Genomic DNA, 15,054 nt, shown 5'->3' with positions numbered 1-15,054 from the left:
CTGACTGTGTGCCTATCATGTCCCTCCCCCTTCCTGGGACCCTAGGCCTTGTGGGTGTTGCAGGCGCTAAGCTCTCCTGCTCCCCAGACAGCAAAAGCAAACTGTGGATGGGAGGTGACAGGGAGGGTGGGGAGGTTGTGTGAAGGTTCACCCGGAAGCATGGGTGAGGGGCAGGGAAGAGGATGGTTTCTGCCTGGGGTCAAAGAGCCCCTTGCCTGCCATGGCAACCCACTCCCTCCAGGCAGAGACCGGAAGGGGCAGAGGGCTGAGTGGGACCTGGCTGGGGGGGGGGGGGTTCTCAGCCGCCACCACCCTGAGTCCCCGGAACTCTGGGGATTATGTGTATCTGGTCTCGGGCACTCTCCTAATCCCCCATAGTGGGCATATGTGGGTCTCTTCTTCACCATCCAGCATACTCACCCTGTCACGCTTAGCTCCAGGTGCATAAAGCACATGACAGTCCCAGGTTCACACACACACACACACACACACACACACACACACACTTTCCAGGCTCCCAGTGACAGCCACCTGCAGAGACGCACTTAACCCAACTCACATGGCACGCACACACGGAATCTCACACAACCGGGACCACAGTGCCCCACGGGGGCCACAGGGACATAGTCATACACTGCCTCGCACACACAGACGACCCACGAGGACCGTGGGAATGGTGCACACCAGCACATGCATGAGGTCCAACATGCACACGCAGGCATACGCCCCTGGTTTTGATGCTGACCCCATCATCTAGTGGTGTGCTGGTCCATGTTTAACAACCGGCTCTCCAATTTAAGCTGCCATCTTTTTTTTTTAATTTAATGTTTATTTTTGAGAGAGAGAGACAGAGACAGAGCACAAGTAGAGGAAGGGCAGAGAGAGGGAGACACAGAATCCAAAGCAAGCTCCAGGCTCTGAGCTGTCAACACAGAGCCCTATGTGGGGCTCGAACTCATGAACCGTGAGATCAGGATTGAAGCCGAAGTCAGACACTTAACCGACTGAGCCACCCCAGTGCCCCTAAGCTGCCATCTTGATGGCCCCCTGAGCACTGGGGAGAGGCCAACATAATCCCCTCTCTCAAGCTGGTTCGCCCACCACTCTGTTATCCTTCATAGAAATCACATGATAAAGTTTAACCGCTAATGGGCAGCCCCCAGGAGGGCAGCACCTGAGCAGCAGTGACTCATTCTTGGGCAGCTTCTTTTCCCATGGGGGTGCCTTCTCTCCCTCCCTTCTCCCGCCCCCTCCACTCTGTCCAGATTCCACTTCCTGCCCCCTCGCTTGTCCTTGTTCTCCGTCACCCAGGGCTTTGGGCTGTGTTTGTTACTCAGGCACACAACGCTGTCACCCTTGCTCCCTCCTCCCCCTATCATGGCAATGGCCCCCAGACATGAAGGGGGACAGGCCCATAGCTAATTCAGGCAGGCTTCCTGGAAGAAGAGGACAAGGAGATGCCATGTGTTTCCAGAAACTGTTAACCTCTCTGCCTCCTTGTGCCTGGCCTGCCCCCTGGTTAGCTGAGTCTTCTCCCTGGTCCTCTGGACAAAGAGTCTGCTCAACACCGCTGCACTTTGCGGTGAAGGGAAGTGAAGCTGCACTTTGCGGTGAAGGGAAGTGAAGCTGCACTTTGCGGGGTGGTGAGGGGGGGGCGTTGAGAACTGCCCCCCCCACCCCAGAGTGCTCCGAGAGTAAGGACCTCGGTGTCTTACCGTGCTCTGGGAACATTGCATCACTTCTCAGAGCTTCCGTTTCTCAATTTGGAAAAAAAAAAAAAAAGGAAGGGTCTGGAGCAGGTGCTTTTAATTTCCTTCTTGGCTCTGACATTTTGGCATTCTGTATTTCTGACCGTCTTCTAAAGTCTATTCGGTGGAAAGTATCCTTTATTGCTTATCCTGGTCTTTCCCCGGCTCAGGAGGGAAGAGAAGAGATGTGGTTTGGGACTGGGGGACAGTGGGGCCGAAGGAGCTAGAGACTGGGCCTGGATGTCTGTCAGTTTGGGTTTGGGGCTGGGCAAGCCATGTGCATTTGGGGGACCTGCCAGAAGCCTTTGCTGTCTTCGCTATGACTCCTAAATTATTCCTGAGGAAGAGGAATATGTAAGAGAAATGGGGTGAGGAAATAGGGTGGGAGGGGGAGGGAAGGAGGAAGGAAAGGAGGGAAGAAGGGAAAAGGAAAGGAAAAAGGGGGGAAAAACATGAAATAAAACAAAATGAAAAGGGAAGAGAGAAAAAAAAGTGTTCACCCTGCATCCAGGAAAGCAGCCGACTGAACCAGTAGTCACTAGGCGGGCATGGAGGGGGCAGGAGAGAGAGGTGTTCCTGGTATCCACAGAGGATTCCATGTGCACCTGTGAAGTGGGGGCAGTGCCAGGCCCTCCTGAGCTGGGCTGTCTGTGCCCTGGGCAGGGGCAAGGGGCCAGGAGGCACCCCCTCCCTCCTTGTGCCTGGGGCCTCCTGCCCCTGCCCCACTGCTCCTCTGAAAACAACTCAAACCACAAAATTGGCTTGTGGTTGGGTGAATATCAGTCACTGCTATTCAGCTTGGTTTCTTAGGATGACAAAAGGGGTTGGGAGCCCACCGTAAGAGCCCCCCAAATCTTCCGAGGAGTCAGAGGTACAGATGGAAATGTGGTTTGTTCTGGAAACTGTCACTGGAATCCAAGCTTCGCCATGGCAGGGCTGCAGGCACTGTGTCCCAGTGTGTCTCTGGGTCCTGGGGTTTACAGGGGGGCGGGCACTAAGGTAGGAGGTAACGTTACTCTTGGACTGCTTCATCCAACTGCTTGGAGCAGGGAGGGGCTGAGGATGAGGACACTCAGGACCCCTAAAGGTGTCTTCTCAATCTGCCTCTTTCAGCTCCAGTTCTCAAGGGAGCCAGAAGCCAAACTGCTGCTGGGGGCGGAACAGGGCACAGTGGGTCCTCGGGGCAGGGCCTGGGTATCAGCCTGGCAGCCCAGGTGGTGCCTGAGCCTGGGACCAGAGTGCTCAGTTGGAATTCCCCCCCACAGCCCCCACCCCCAGGTGGCCATGTGACCTGGAGACAGTCTCTGAGCCAAGGTCCGCTGGTGGTCTTTCAGGCAGGGGTGGTGGAGATGGGAGAAGCCAGGCTGAGAGGGGAAATACCCAGCCCCGGGCCCCCAGTCAGATGGATAGTTCTGGAGTTGGGCAGGGTCTGACCTCTCCATCCTTCCCAGAGTCAGGAAGAGAGAATGCAGGTAGAGGTAGGGCAGGTAAGAGTCGAATTTTGTTATTTGCTTTTGGATTTTAATTTTTTAATGTTTATTTATTTTTGAGAGAAAGAGCAGGGGAGGGGCAGACAGGGAGACACAGAATCTGAAGCAGGCTTCAGGCTCCAAGCTGTCAGCACAGAGTCCGATGCGGGGCTCGAACCCATGAACTGTGAGATCATGACCTGAGCCAAAGTCTGATGCTTAACCCACTGAGCCACCCAGGTGCCCCTGCTTTTGGATATTAAAACACTCTTGGCCCCCTTTCCTCCCTTCTTCCTGTTCATCCACAAGGGAGGAAGTGGCATCCCTTTATCTCAATGTTACGTAAAGTGAGGTAAAAGCATCCTTTAGAAAGTTTTGCTATTTTTATTGACCTGTGACATCTCAAAGGAAGATGTGAACTCGCCATGCAAATACAATACAGGCCCCTCCCCCGTCCCCAAGCCACCCCCAGCCTCACCTATGGAGAAGGATGAGACTGAGTATCCCAGCTGCCTGGTCTTCCTGATTCCAGGTTCGGATTCAGATTCCAGGCTTAGAAAAGGAGTGAAGTAACCGGAGGAGACAGGTGCATGGGTCCTACCCCCCCCCCTTTTTTCTCTTTTGGTGACTCTCTCATTTAAGACTTGATTTCTTCTTCTTAAGATGAAAGACTTGGATTCTTTCAGTGCTGATCTTTTGTGCTTCTGTGATGCCAGTGAAGAAAGAACGGGAAACTGTGCCCTTGACCCTTCTGCCCCCACCCCCATCATCTGGGTCCTCATAGCCACCCCCCCAGCCCTGTCCCTGTCCTGGCCCTCACTCTCTTTCTGACTGGCCATTGTCTCAGTTTCTCTCTCTCCTGCTTTCATTCTGTCACCTCATCTCTCTTTCTGTTTCGGTGCCTGCATCCCCCTCGCCTGCCCGGGCTGGGGGTGGACACACGTGAGTTCTAGATTGCTGACTCAGGACATTCTAACCACATTCACCCCAGGATTCGCTTTTCCCAAACTCCCCTGTCCTCACCTAGGGTCTGGGAACCAGCTCATCACGACCAGATTCTTGTCCCTTTGAGCCTTTGTGCAGGTGGGAAGGTGGGGGCTCTGCACAACTTGTCTGTGAGCTGAGCCCACTGGCCGAGGGCTGGGGGTCAGTCTTCTGAAATGGGAAGTGCCTGCCTCCTTACTGATTCCTGAATCCCCCAACCTTTGGGGAGGCCCAAGGGGAAGCATCTTCTCACTTTAGGAGGGGGAGGGGATTTGTTTACTGATGTAGGCTACACATCAGAGTTGTGTCTCTGGGAGGGATGCAGCGTGCATGTGGATGAAAAAACATAGGAAGGACATACATGTGGAAAAAATGTGTGTCACGCATAGCCACACCATGACATTGTCCCCCGCACCCCATCCTCACTGTTCGAGGTTGGGGGAGCCAACCCCCAATACCAGCCATCGACGTGTGTTAAGTGTGTGAACACACACACACACACACACACACACACACACACACACACACACACACACACACAGGCTCTGCGCTCTCAAGAGCACACATCCTGAGCTAGAAGAGCAGGACCGGAGCTGGGCTGAGGGGGGGAGGGGCCGGGCTGGGAGGGCAGGCTAGCTCCACCCCCCGCCCCATGCCCCGTGCCCGCTGTCCGCCTCCCACCTCCCTATCTCCCCGTAGCTGGCAAGGTCTCTGCCCCCTTGACTTTTCCCAGCTTCGAGGAAATACCTCCCTTTAGGGGAAAGCGAGATCGTGAGGGGAAGCAGGGGAAGCACTGACTCGGGCCGAGGCATGAGCCTGATTTTCCAGTCTGGGGCGGGGCGGAGGGAGATGGCACTGGGGACGCCCAGGCAGTGAGTCCTGACTCAGACCCAGAACCACAGAGCTCCTCTGCTATATTGTCGTCGGGGAACAAGAAGCCACCAGGTTTATAAGAAACTGCGATTCATCTCTGTCCCCTGCCACCCCTCTGCAAGGGACCAAGGTTAGACTCGAAGAAGAACCTACAGCCCAGGCAAGGAAGGGACTCTGCCTCAGATTATCTTTTGGGAAATCTTCCCTGCGTTTGTTAAAGGAGGCTGGCAGGTTCGGGGGGGGGGGGGGGGGGAGCTCTTGATTGAGAAGATCTGGGGCCAGAGGATGGGACCCTCGATTTCCCCAGAGAAGTTGTCAGCGAAAGGGGGTCTTAAGTCCCACTCACTGTCTTCGGAGCTACTGCTGGGGCTGTGGCAGGGGCGTGCAGGGCTTCTAGAACCACAGACAGTCGGGGTGGCACAGGAGGGCTGGGGCAGCTAGTAGCTCCAGCTGGCTCTGCTGCCCCCCACCCCCAGCCACAGGCTCACAGGTCCCAAGGTGAGAGCAGGAGGGAGAGTGAGTGCGGGTTCTGTCAGCAGAAGGGCAGAGCTGAAGGTGTGATGAACTTGGGAGCCGGCAGAGAGCGGGAGACAGCACTGCCTGGCAGGAAGCGTGCCCAGTGGCACCCTCCTGCCATTTCTAAGAGCTGCCCAGGTCCCCTCCTGACTCCGACAGAAACACCTAACAACTTGGATGTCTGGCAGTGGGCCCGGTTGCCAGGGCAGGGAGTTCAGAGAAGTGAAGTATGCTTCTGCCCCTCAGTCCTGCATCTAGAATCCAGGACTCCTGGATTCTTTCTATCTGGACCCGTTTTCCTTCACTGTTGCCACACCCAACCCAGACTTGACTGTGCATTTGAGCCGGTCCCTGACCCTTTCAGTTCCCAAGTCCGGCTCCCCACCCCTCCTGAACATAAGCGGGATGGGATTTGCTGAGGAATGGGGTTCAGTTCTGCAGGATAGTCTGGCAGAAAAGAACTCAAGGAACGACTTCCCAAAGTACAGGGGACCACTGGCCAGGTGACTGGGGAAGCCTTAGGGTCTTGTCCTTCTTCAGAGAAAGGGGAAGGACTCTGAGCCAGAACTGGCTTTGGTCAGGTACCTTGGGAGAACAGAAGGACAGGGAATCAAAACAACCGAGAGCCTGGGGAAAATTAAGCATCGGTTTTCCTCAGGCTTTTCCATTTTCCAAACTCACTGGGAGTCCAGGGATGGGATACTGTTTTCCTCATCTGTAAAATGGGAGTATCTTCTTTGCAGACGCCGTTGTGGGAAAGGCACAGCGCAAGCACAGGGCTCAGTATTGGGTCACTAGCTGTGTGACCTTGACAAGGCACTTAATTTCTCTCTACTTTAGTTTCCTTATCTGCAAAACAAGGACAAGGATCACAGTGCCCAGCTGGTCTCATGTCACTGTGACGTCTAACAAAATCAAATGCTCGAATTGCTTGATGCTCTGTGCATGTTTCTCACATCACTGTTCACAACACACACACATACACAAATTCTCCGGACATCTAGGTTCACTGTGAATACGCCACGTCACCCAAACTCTGTGTTTTTGTACAGGTTTGTACAGGTTCCCTCATCCCGTCCTCCTCGCCCCAAACAGCAGTGCGGAGAGTGGGGGAATCAGGAAAGACTCAGGCCTTTCCATTTTCCAAACTCACTGGGAGTCCAGGGATGGGATACTGTTCAAGCTGGACTCGGCACAACGTCTTGAGTAGCAAGAGCCTGGGATTCCCTGGTACACAGCTCATTCCTGGGGCCCTGAGCCTTGGGTGGTGGCCTTAGGTCAGTGTGTGTGTGTGTGTGTGTGTGTGTGTGTGTGTGTGTGTGTGTGAGAGAGAGAGAGAGAGAGAGAGAGAGAGAGAGAGGTGAAGACCGTGGACCCAGAATCTCGATCCACAGCCTCTTGTCCAGTTACTAAGGACTTGCCTGACCACAGCCGTCCCTCCCCAGCCCACAGAACACGTCAGGTTCTGGTCCAGAGATTGGAAAGAAATGGAAGGAGGCATGAGGAGGAGGGCAGAGATGGGCGGCCACACCAGCTTCACGCCCCCTGTGGATGGAGACGCAGGTTCAGGGGCTGTCTCAGGGCCCTGCACAGAGTGCCAGCTGCCCATGGCCCTAGTGGAAGGAGGTTGGCAGGACGCCTTGTGACACTTTCTGGGTAACTGAGGGGGGTGGGCAGCAGACGACAGGCTCCCGGGGAAATCTCAGACTTGTGTGTCACAGCGGATCTGTGTCTGGGGTGATAAGTGGGGTTAAACTCAAGGTCAGACCCAGCCAAATCCATTTTCATGCCAACATGGCCTTGGGTGTCCTCCAGTGTGGTGAGAGGGACCCAGGTGTCCACCGAGCGGAGGGTGGCACTGCTAATGCCTGATTTGTCCCTCGGCTTGGACACTGGTCGCCTAGCCGGCTCCTGCCTGTGTCTGGGGTTTATGAGGGACAGAGCAGGGCACTAGAGCCGCCATTCCACTCCTGCAGTGCAGTGCTACTGTCTCCGTAGGTTCGGGGATCTCAGAAAAAGAGACGGGATTGAGCTGCAGTTTGAGGGGCTGTGGGAAGACAACCGGAAGAACTTCCCAACCTTCAGCAGATGAAGTGGGAGGTGGTTCTAAGCTGCGTCCACAGAGAGAACACACTTCAGTGGTGTCTCAGAGATCTGGACGATGCAGACAATCACTGATCTTCTATTAAGTGCTTGGAGATCATCAACCAGTCCCAGGCTCCCGGGTCTCCTGCCTCACTCCTCTTTGCCCTTTCTTTGTCTTATGCCTTTCCCAGATCACTGTGACGCTGTATGGCAGGAGTGAGGAAAGAGGAAAAGGACAGAAAGAGGGACATGGAAGCTCTGAAAACAGGCTGGAGGGCCAAGTGGACCCCAAGCAGGATGCAGAGAGCCATCAAGATGACAAGTGGTAGGTGAATTTGTTCAGACGGTCAAGAGAGGCGGGATAAATCAGCAGGCTGCCTTCTCAGGAGGAGGCCTTGAGGCCAGAAGGTGAGAAGGGCTTCCCAAGGGGGCGATAGCCCCGGTTTCTGGACTAGAATGTGTATCTATATCGTGGGTGGGGTGGGGAGGACAGAGGCTGCGTCTTCCTGCCTTTGAGGAGGAAGATGGTAGGACAGGAAGGCCAGAAGTCCGGAAGGTGGACTGCAGGTAGCGTTCCAAAGTGTCCGCATGAGACAACGCTGAGGGAGACGGGTCCAGCTGATGGGCCCAGAGCCTTCTTGTCCTCACTTGAGCTCCCCCGCCCCTGCAAATGCTCCCCAGCTCCCCCGCCCCTGCAAATGCTCCCCAGCTCCCCCACCCCACTTTGACCCAAAGCCCCCCGGGGGGAAGCTACATGGCTTTTTCACCATGAACCCAGTGCCGGCTGCAGTTTCTTCCCTCTGACCTATTTTTTAATCATCTGATGGGATTTCACCCCCCCCTCCCCAAACCAAAGCCCTGGCCCCCTGGGCCCGTCAGCTCCACAGCGTGTCAAAACTGCCCCTGTCACTTTGTGTTGGTTTCTCAGTCCAGCTGACCCCTCCCCCAGGGCCTGAGAGCGATGGCTAATTACCCAGCTGCTGAGCCCCTACCCCACTGCCCCTCCGGCCCCAGCCCCAGCACAGGGGCCCAGGACCGCTGCGAGGAAAATCTGGGCCTCCTCACCCTCCTGCTGTGCGGCAGGAAGTCCTTCCTGCTATCTAACCTCCATTCTTCCTTCTGACCTGCCCCCAGCCCTATCACAGACACAGAGGATGCGGGTACTGGATGGGGCTTTGGGATACCCCTTGAGCGACAGAAAGGGCAAGCAGTTTCCTGTGCTGGGTTTAGGGAAGTCTTCTTTTGTGCTCCCCACCCCACCCCTGCTCCTGCTCCCGCCCCACAGAGAGGGGCATTAGGGACTGGAGGTGGAGTCAGGCTCAGAACCCAGAACTCCCCATCTGTCTTTCCATTTGCTTCTGGGTCCTCTCCATTGATGCCTGTTTCAGTTTCTGTGCAACTCCGCCCCTACCCCTGACCAGGTGTGTCCCCTCCCATGTCCCTTGCTCTGGCCTGACGGAGCTCCATCCAGTGTTTCAGGGCTATCCGGCTTGCTTCAGGCACCATCTAGGAATGGGATTTGTCCCCTCATGTTTTCCCCCCAGTACCACCCATGTCCCCTTTACCCCTCCCCCTTTCGTCCATCCCTGGTCCAGCCCCTAAGCCTGCCCCATCTCGTCTCCACCCCCACAAGGTTAACTAGAGAGACAAGCCAAAGGACTCGGGCGAGAGACAACAGGCCCAGAGCAGACTTACAGATGGTGGCCCGGTCCCAGACAGACAGACAGACAGACAGACATGTAGCAGGTGCACTGAGATGGAGATAGACCTCAAGACACCGACAGATGCAGAGACACAGAGACAAGCAGACTCAGAGGCCTGAAGAGAGCAGAGGGGGTAGGTATGGAGCCCACACTCAGGACGAGCACCCAGAGGTTTTATGGATCCCAGAGACAGAGGTGGATGTCAGGAAGACACGCCACACGCAGGCAGAGACACAGGGACCCTGTGGGAATCAGACTAATGTACCAGACTCAGAGGCTCTAAAGACCAGTGGAGAATAGAGTTGTGGGACAAATAAGCATCATACAGCTCACAGGAAGCCAGAAGAGGGCCTTGGAGGGAGCCTGGCCACACGGAGAGTTTGCTGTCCTCTGGCCAGAGGCCTTGGCGGGTGGCCTTATATGAGAGGCACCCGGCCTGGCAGAGCCTATGACCAGGAGCTGTCTCTAAGAGCGCAGGAGGGAGAGAAGAGGGGCTATGAAGGGGTTAGCTTGATTAGATCCCACTCACCCTTCTTTTTCTCCCCTCTCCTCCCAGCAGCACCCTCCCCACCCCAAGCTCCCTTTACCCTTAGCCCAGGGTATTCCCCTCCCCTCCTGGTAACCGGACCCTGCTTCCTGCCTGAGATTAAGGGCCGGTCTGCTGAGATTCCCCGGGAAGCGGGGAGGGGGGCGGGGAATGACACAGCCTCTCTGCCGGGGCCTCCCTGAAGCTCCGGTTTGCCCATCCATAACCTGGCATGCCCCCGTGATTACAGAGCTGCTCAAGTACCCAACGTCTTAGCAGTCCCTTCAGAAAGACGCAGGAGCCCTGGCCTGGGAACCCAGTGGGGGCGGGAGGGGTGTGTGTGGGGTGTGGGTATTGTGTGAAGAGCTGGGGCGGGGGTGAGAACCCTTAGCGACCAAAAGAGATGGTCCCTGATAGGTGCCCAAAGAGGGTGAAGGACTGAAATGGAGAAAGACCCAGGCATGGCCTGGAGCCAAAGGGTAAGGGCTGTCCAGCCTTGAGGGGTGTGGGGCAGGGGAAGAGTGAGCCAGCCTGGGGGTAAAAACCGAGAGCCTTTGACCTTGAGATGAGCCCACGCTGACCACTGGGTGCTGGGTGCTGGGGACGCGGGACTCCTGCAGCTGTCATGGGGGGAGGGGTCCTGCAGGTGCCCTTCTGCCCTGCCTGGCTGTTAAGCCGATGGTTCCGGCTGTGTTCTCTGAAGGACTGGCAATCTGGGCCCCAAGGGGGAGGGCTGTGTTCTCTGAAGGACTGGCAATCTGGGCCCCAAGGGGGAGGGCATTCAGGGCGGGGTGAGCGGTGAGCAGAGGCAGATACCCAAGGAGCCCAGGGAAGCTGGACGTGGGACAAGAGAAGAGGTGTGCCTGTGGGGACTGTCACCGGGCTTGTCCTGCATGGCTCTGTGTGCCGTGTGTGTGTGCACACGTGGGCCATGGATGCTTCGAGGGGCAAGTGGGCTGAGGGGCTCAAGGACCCTGGCCCTGGGATCACGTTGTTAGGAGCTCTTTAGGAGCAGCAGCTGAGCCTAATTGATCTCTGGGACCCCGGGGGTCCTGGCAGTGTGGCCCATCTCAGAGACACGAGTCTCCAGGGAATGGTGGCTGGGCATTTCAAGAGGGGAGGCCTGTCATCTCTGAGGTGGAGTCTTACAGAGAGGTTCTCATTAGGCCCAGAGCCCGTAGGGGAAGGCTGGAGGCTGGATTTGAAGGACCCTTTGTGAGAGACCCACGGGAGGAGAGGAGGTTGTAGAGAGCCTAGAAGAGAAGAAGAGAGGGAAGAGGAGGCCTGTCCCGGGGGGCAAAACCCCTCACCTTAACATTACCTCACAACTCCCTTGAGACCCAGTTTACCCAGTTTCTCCTTGGAGAAGGTCTACTAACTCTTTTTGCTGACAAGAAAATCAGAGAGGGTAAGCTACTGGAACAGGCCACACAGCCCATGAGGGCTGGAATTGGGGTACCCATTTCCCTCTGTCCCACCCCCAGCACCCACAGGCAGCTCTGCCTCTGTAGACCTTGCTCCCACTCGCCCCCTCCCTCTCTTCCGTCTTGCACCCACTCTTGCCCGGACCTGAGAGTTGCTCACCGGGACACGTGTGGACTTTGTTGTGGTCGCTGCCCCCTCCATCTCTAAATGCCTCTTGCAGAACAGTCCGGGCTCCTTTCCTTTCCTGCCACATCCTCAACAACCCTCTCCTTCACCTTGCCACCTGCTTTCAGCCTCTCAGGCTGGGCCCAGGAGGGTGGAAGGGAGACATCCCGGGTCCTGATGCCTCAGCCTCTCCACTAACAGCCACCACCTCGCAGCTCCCCGCAGCTGGCCACCCAGCCCTCCCCCACCAGCCCCTGCAGTGTGAGCACATTCAGGGGCCGCCTGGATCCTAAAGGAACTCAGCGATCCACACATTTTAAAGAGACGGCCCTGGGTAGCTGCTAGATTCCAGGGTGAGGGAAGAAGTGTCTGGTCCTGAAGCTTCAGACAAAACACCTTGGCGTCGGTGGCACCCCGCCTCAGGCACTGAACCCTCTTCCGTCCACTGCAACCAGGCGCAGACGGCCAGCCAGGTCCTTCTGTGGCACCAGGCTTGGGGGTGGAAGGGTGGGGTTGGAGGGGAGCTGAGAGTGGGCTGTGCGGACTTCCGGGAGCCCAGGTTCACCCGGAGTCCTCGGACGCACAGGTTCTGGGGCCCTGCTGCAGGCCTGGGAATCAGAATCTCTGGAGGCAAGTCCAAGGAATCCACATGGTAACAGCCTCCTGGCACAGTCCGGGACCCACAGGTGTGGCTGGTGCTATGTGACCTCAAGACGGGGGGGTGGGGGTGGGAGGGCCACTCATTTTGAGTCCTGAAAAGGAGCCTTGAATACACGCGGGTGACAACGGGTCAGGAAAACTGGTGTCCAAGCTGGCTGCTTGGGGGCAATTCTTTTTTCTGTTCTCCAACATGATTGCATGACTTTTCATTTGTTGTTACTGTTCTGCCTCAGAACGGGAGGGCAGACACTCTTGTGGGGAGGACCCTGGATCAGGAGTCGAGAGACCAGGGATCCAGCCCTGGCTTGGCCACCAGAGCGGGACATGTGGGTTTGGTGGGTCATTCAGTTTCCCAGTCACCATCCAGCTTGTCTCATAACATGGGATCTTTGTTGGAGGCCATGACTCTCAAATCCTGGGCACAAACCCTGTGTGTCTTTGCTCCTGCCCCCCCCAGGGTCAGCCTTCTAGATGCCCAGCAGGTGGACTGGATGCGGGGGGGGGGGGGACCGGGAGGGGCAGTGACAGGGAAGTGAGGAAATCCCAGGGGGCCTGGTGTCCTGAACCCCCTTTCCCGCGCCTCCAGCTCCAGGGCCTGGGAAGAGGGTGAGGTGGCGACAGGAGGAGGAGGTGTCGCTGCCAGGGTTCTCACCCAAGCTGGCAGAGGGGTGGGACTGGCAGTGGTGACGCCAGGGCCACTCGGCCCCCGCTTTTCACAAGCACTTTCTTTTTTGGAAGAAATCAGAACAAGGGGGTGAGGAATCTGGGGTTGTTGACCCCCTAACAGCCCATCAGTTTACAGAGAGACTGCCCCCCCCAATGTCCTTCTTCTTCCAGGGACTGTCCCCAGGTCCACCTGACTTTGAGATTCATAATCCCTCCTGCCCTAGAAACCTGGGTGGGAGCTCAGGTCATCCTGTTCAGAGGCAGGGGGATGGCTCTTTTGACCTGAGGATTAGTGTGGAAGAGAGGAGAGAGACAGAGAGAGAGAGAGAGAGAGAGAGAGAGGGAGAGAGAGAAAGAGAGAGAGAAGGAGCAAGACTCCATTTGGCTTTCCACAGTTAAGTACTTAGCAAAAATGTCCCCCAAAAGAGATGTCAGTATTCAAATCTCCTGGGGAAATTAGTCATTCAGGGAAGTCTTACTGAAATGTCTCCTGTTTCTCAAAAAGTAGCCAGGGGTCCCAAGGTCACCATCTCTTTCAGGCAATGCTTCCCCACTTGGAAGAGCGGGCAGAAACTTCCAGCCTCCCTGAGGCACAGGGAAATGGTGGGTCAAAGGGTGGGAGGGGCGGTCCCTGGTTCTGGTGCTGTCTTGTATCTGGTCTCCATCGGCAGGGGACATGCTGACTCTCTCTCCCTCCACCCTCCCTGGGTCATGCCCGCCTCCTGGGGTCCCCAGCTTCTCCTCCGCCTGCCAACCTGCCTCTCGGTTCAGCTCTAGTTGGGAGCAGAGAGTCCCCAAGGACCCCTAAGGGTGAAGCCCTGTCGGGCTGGGACAGCGATGTAGAGATGGGGCCAGCCCCCAGGGGAGAAGTGAGGAGGGCTGGGAGGGTGCGGGGAGAGGAGAGGTTAACCTTTAACATGGTGAAAATATGAAAGTATTTTTCAAAACGGTCTTTAAAATGTAAATCTTTATCTATATATTGACATGCAAAAAATTCCATGACACCTTATTGAGTGAAAAAAAAAAACCAACACATAACAAAGCAGCCCGTGTGGTATTTATATAAAATGTGTGTGCGTTCATGAGACAGAAGGGCTGGGTACAGGGAGTTGTGTCTGGAAAGGCGTTCACCAAAATGGGAATCCTGTTCGCCTCTGGGGGATGGAATTTGGGGTGGTTTATAGGGTCCCATTTTTACTGCTTATATTTTGTACACGTATGTTTTATCCGTATGTGCAAGAAAACTCCTAATGATGCTGTTTCAAACTGGGGGGAGGGGGGGAGGATTGTTTTCATCCTAAGAAGACTCTGTTAGTCAAGAAAAAAACAAACTAGAGAAAGCAAAGCCCTGGTGGCCCTATCTTGCAGGCAGCCCCGAGGAACAAGTCACAGGGGAGGGGGGAGTCCTCCCCATCAGCGGGCACTGAACCTGTTCCCAGCAGCCTTCCAAGCAGGGGGAAGAAGAGACTGGAAAGTGCTGCACAGGTCCCCCGTCTCGGGTAAGGTTCACAGCCCCTCTGAAAAGGAAATCAGTTTATTTCCCCATTCTATGGTTGGGAGGCTGACTTTCAGGCAAGGGAAGTGACTTGCCCAGGTCACACGTACCTCAGTGACAGGCAGAGCCAGTGCGGAGACGTTGAGCACGGGGAGCCCAGTGTTACTTCCAGAGCCCTGGCTGCCGCCGCTGGCCCGGGGCCCTGCAGACCTTAAGCTGGAGCGGATGCAATCCCCTTGAAGGAACTCTTCCTGCTGCCCCCAGGTTCCAGCTCTGCCTTGGGGCTGTTGGAACAAGATGCATGGGACACAGCCCACCTGGGTCTTTGGCCCCGAGGAAGAGTGCAAACACTTCAGCAAAGCCACTTAGCAGAGAGCCTGGGGGATATCAGTGGATCTGCTGAAGAATGTTCGTGTTGTGAGCAGCTCGGACTGGGTGCAGACCCTGCTGCTGCTCCGAGCTGCGGGTGCTGCCACAGGCCCTGTGAGTCGCATCTGGGCCATCACCGAAGGCTTCCTGTACGAGGGGACCTTTGAGCTGAGCCTTGAAGGACGGGTGGAATTTCCACGACGGTCCAGGCTGGCGTTTCGGGTGGACCAGTGGATTCTTCCAGAAGGCAGTTTTAGCGCGAACTCCGCGGCGCGCGGGGACTTGCCACACCGTGGGGGCCGCCAGCCCTCGGCTACCGCTTCGAATTTGCCGAGTATTAGCCACGAGGGGGCGGGGTGAGGCGGGGCGG

At 56.3% G+C, this 15,054-nt stretch overlaps 1 protein-coding gene across 1 annotated transcript in view; it reads left to right on the top strand.

Annotated features, from left to right (window-relative positions):
* The first annotated feature begins 7,089 nt into the window (after positions 1–7,089).
* The window catches only part of TBX21 (T-box transcription factor 21), an 18,200-nt gene continuing 10,235 nt past the window's right edge, over positions 7,090–15,054 (top strand). Inside the window, exons 1-3 of the mRNA XM_029927017.1 lie at positions 7,090–7,216; positions 12,741–12,822; positions 14,741–15,040. Coding sequence (XP_029782877.1) covers positions 7,090–7,216; positions 12,741–12,822; positions 14,741–15,040 — 509 coding nt within the window. The remainder of the gene's footprint in view (positions 7,217–12,740; positions 12,823–14,740; positions 15,041–15,054) is intronic.

Source organism: Suricata suricatta, chromosome 17 (assembly GCF_006229205.1).
Source record: "Suricata suricatta isolate VVHF042 chromosome 17, meerkat_22Aug2017_6uvM2_HiC, whole genome shotgun sequence".
Lineage (NCBI taxonomy): Eukaryota > Metazoa > Chordata > Mammalia > Carnivora > Herpestidae > Suricata > Suricata suricatta.
The sequence above is the reverse complement of the archived record's forward strand: the minus strand, read 5'-3'. Positions and strand labels throughout refer to the sequence as shown.